Genomic DNA, 4,117 nt, shown 5'->3' with positions numbered 1-4,117 from the left:
TCAGTTAGAATAACAGCAGTTTTTAATAATAATAAAAAAACATTTTTAAGTCAAAATTATTAGCCCCTTTAAGCTATATGTTTTTTTTTGTTGTTGATAGTCAGAACTAGACAGTTGATAGATAGTCGATAGACAGAGCTATATTTATTTATTTTATTATTATTATTTTTATTTATTTATTTATTTATTTATTTATTTGATAGTTTACCTTTTAATATTTTGATACATTTATTCAATTGAATCATACCATATAATTATATTTGATTTAATAACTATAAATGTGTATTTAAGTAGATTACACATTTGGAATTGTAATGTTACACTGTTAAAAAAATATTTGATCAATTTTTCCTGAAAGTTTCTTCCAGCTGCAACCCATCACTGGTAAACACCCATACACTCCCATTCACACACATACACTACGAACAATTTAGCCTACCCCACATGTCTTTGGACTGTGGGGGAAACCGGAGCACCTGGAGGAAACCCACGCAAACACGAGGAGAAAATGCAAACTCCACACAGAAATGCCAACTGACTCAGCCGCGGCTCGGACCAGCGACCTTCTTGCTGTAAGGCAATCGTGCTACCCACTGCGCCACTGTGGCACAGTGACAAGAATAAGATCCTCATACATAAATCAAATCTAGTATCACTGCAAGAAAATCTATTAGCCATGCTTAATATTTTTGATGTAGTTTTATTTGCACAATGAGATGGCGTTGCAAAAAATAAATAAATAACATCTCCTTAACTTACAAAATATAAAAATAAATGCAATCTGTAACATTTATCAAGCTGCAACAGCCCTCAGGCTGAAAAATCAGGAGACCAACCTGCTAACAGAACATAATCACAGTTGCCAAATGTTGTGCACGTGCTCGTGCCACCAATATCACAACACACACAGTGCCACAGATTGCTTTTACATACTGGCACTTTTCGATGTATTACTCGGCAGCTGAAATCAACAACACTTCTATACAGAAATAAACACCCTAAAACAGCACGTCAGTGAAAAAACTAAACGAAAAATCATTTAAATGAGCTCATCACAAGGAGGTTTGTTTGGTCAGCATGACCACAGTATCACATCTGCACAGTAGAATTACCATACACAAAATTCTCAGCATCTTCCAGTTGCTAAGTGCTGTCAGAATAAAATCGGCACTTATACACACAGAGATGCAAGTCCATACCAGCAGCAGCAGATCTCCTTGAAGGTCTTCCTCATTTCTTGGCTTCTGAAGGCATATATGAGCGGGTCTATGACCGAGTTGCACATAATGAGGATCAGATACATGTTGAAGTGTGACATGAAGCAGACACAATAAGGATTCCGCGGGCAGGAGATCATGAGGATGAGGTGCAAGAAAAAGGGCGCCCAGCACACCACAAACACCCCCAGTAGTATAGTAATGGTAATGGCGCCCTTCATATTCGCCGCCTGCCATATCGGGCCGTTTCCAGGTAAGGCGGCGATCCGTTTCATGTGCAGCCGGGCTAGAAGGAACATGTGGACGTAGAGTGAGGCCATGAGCGCCAGCATGGTGAAGAACATGCTGATGAGGCAGATGAGAACAGTGGTGCTTTCTGAATACACGATAAAGAGTACGCCGGAGACTGTGCAGAAGGTCCAGATGCAGGTGATGATGGTGCCCGCCCGCCGCTGGGTCATGATGTTGTGGTAGCGCAAAGCGTAGAAGATTGTGATGTAGCGGTCCACCGCGATGGCCAACAAACTCCAAATGGAGGCCAACAGAGAGCTGCAGATCATAGAGTCAAACACGTTGTCCATGTTCTTAATGATGCTCTCACGGTTGGTCAGGTTGCCTCCAGTGATGAGCGCCATCACAACTGTTTCCGAAGCATTGGAGACACTCACTAACAAGTCTGCTACAGCCAAGCTGCAGATGAAGAAGTACATAGGGGAATGTAGGTTCTTGTTTTTGACGATGGCTGCAATCACAAGGATGTTCTCCAGGAGGCTGACCAGGCCGAGCGTGAGGAAGATCTCCGTGGAGATCAGCAGCTGCTCGTAGCATCCAGAAGCTGATCCTCTGTCACCATGAGAGGGCTTTCCCACCGGCAGAGCTCCTTGGCTGTGGTTCCGAAATGAATGATGCAGTCCATGATGATGTGAGGTGTTCATTTCCTTGAATCGTCTGATTGATCCCTGTTTAAGTCAGTCTGGTGAATTCATCAGGCTTGCAGGTGTGATGAAACATCATCCACCATGTAGATCAGAGAAAGCAAGTATTGTGTCAGCATCCGTCACCTCACCTCTGCGATAACTCTTCCTCCAAAGCGACAAAAATGTCCTAGAAAGAGCCTCCCACACAAGAAGAATAGACAATCAGAGGACGGGAGACAGCGCTGACTGACTAAATCAGGAAACACTGACTCTGTTGAAGTGCAAACAGCAATATGCAGCATTAAGAGTGAGGCAGTCGGTCTCCAGAGTGTCTACGGCACTTTGGCAGGCAGGCGAGTGAGATGCTCTTGCCCCCACTGCTACGGTCTGGCATGCTGAGCGTAGGCTCCTCCTCCAGTCTTCTGCACCAATCAGAGGCTGCTCTGATTGATGGATGTGAGCTAATATCAGAAGGAGGTCAGTGAATGAATGGGGATGCCTGTGGTGTTAATAAACAGATAAAAATCCTTAATAAAATTCAAAAAAAGAATGATTTCATAGAGCCAGCATTGCTTCAGAATGATGCAAAACGAATTCAGTCTGCCTTGCAAGTGCTTTGTGTTTATATTTAGACAATATCCCTGGAGTAAATCCAATATCAGTGTATTCAGGCCAACAGCATGACTGTGAGTCTGATGTTGCTGCTGCTACGCATCGGTTCAATAAAAAGAGAATATACAAAAAATGTGTGCTGGGTTTTCATGATTTCATCATATAACTCGGTTCTGCGTACATCAATAGCTTAATTTCAAACTAAAGTCATATTAAGTGACTCAATTAAGCAGTAAAAAGGTATTTTATGCTTCCCTGACACTATTAGTTAGTTCAGCATCGTATATATTTTGTTACAGTATATGACTGAATTGTAGTAGCTGTAGCAAACCTTCAACTAGCAATAGCACATATTAGCATGCTAAGTGCTAAACAGTGAGAAAAGAAGCAATAATGTGCCTTGCACAAATCAACAGCTTAAATAAATCCTCACAATCACATTTTTAATTTACTCATCAAGACAGTCTTTTCAATTAGTTGAATGAATGCTCACAAAAAGGGTGAATGTTTCTGATGATTCTGAATAAATCAGTGTTTTGAATTAATCAGTTATAAGAAAGATGCAATAGGTGTGTATCAAATCATGTGCACTAATATGCTGTGTTCACACCAGACGCAAAATGCGCAAATAAATCGAGCTATTCACGCATAAAGAGACGCAAGAACATTTTGAGTTACTCACTTCATTTGTGCGTTAAATCCGCTTCATTCGCGCGTCAAATTCACTTCAGAACAGACACGGATTCATGTGATGGGCAGGGCTTCTGTCTGCCCGGAGACTGTAGCTTTGTTGCTTAATGGCTAACATGAATTTTATTGAGAAAATAACTGTGTTTATGTGCTTTAGAAAGGCTGAAAAACATCGTCGATTCGTTTGGAGCCTGGTCTTAGTCCACTAGATCCTTTCAGAGGTGCACCCAGCTCTGTGAGCTCATAAACTCCTCCAGAAACTTAACCTGAACGGAGGCTTTCAGCGGTGTTTCTGACTGAGCCGAGCCCAGTTTGATGAACTGTTGTCAGTGTAGGCAGGAGGATTTTCCCCCTGGACACCAACAACAGGCGCTACGTCATAATCATGCCCTCACAAGAGCAAGCTCCTGATTGGTTAACGTGGTGCAAATGTCCGCTAAAGATTTTCAAACTCGAGCGATTCGTGCGCTAAGCGGTTTCAACATGCAAAACGCTCAATTCCCAACACGCCATTCGCACCGGGCAATTCTCGTCATTCGCGCCACGGCATTCGTGCATATCGTGCCACAGGATGTCTAATCGCACCTTTGTATTGAGTTAACATGTAAATTACTCGCGCTTAACGTTTCTATTTTGTAAAATAAATAGTACAAGCTGTAAATTCATACTGAAAATTCTTAA

The 4,117-nt window shown here is 42.0% G+C and overlaps 1 protein-coding gene across 1 annotated transcript; it reads right to left on the bottom strand.

Annotated features, from left to right (window-relative positions):
- Window positions 1–1,171: 1,171 nt before the first annotated feature.
- mc4r (melanocortin 4 receptor) lies at window positions 1,172–2,152 on the bottom strand. Its single transcript, NM_173278.1, is given in 1 exon segment — window positions 1,172–2,152. A coding segment is annotated over 1 exon segment (981 nt).
- Window positions 2,153–4,117: the final 1,965 nt, after the last annotated feature.

This window comes from Danio rerio, chromosome 2 (assembly GCF_049306965.1).
Source record: "Danio rerio strain Tuebingen ecotype United States chromosome 2, GRCz12tu, whole genome shotgun sequence".
Lineage (NCBI taxonomy): Eukaryota > Metazoa > Chordata > Actinopteri > Cypriniformes > Danionidae > Danio > Danio rerio.
This window is presented reverse-complemented; position numbering and strand designations above follow the sequence as displayed.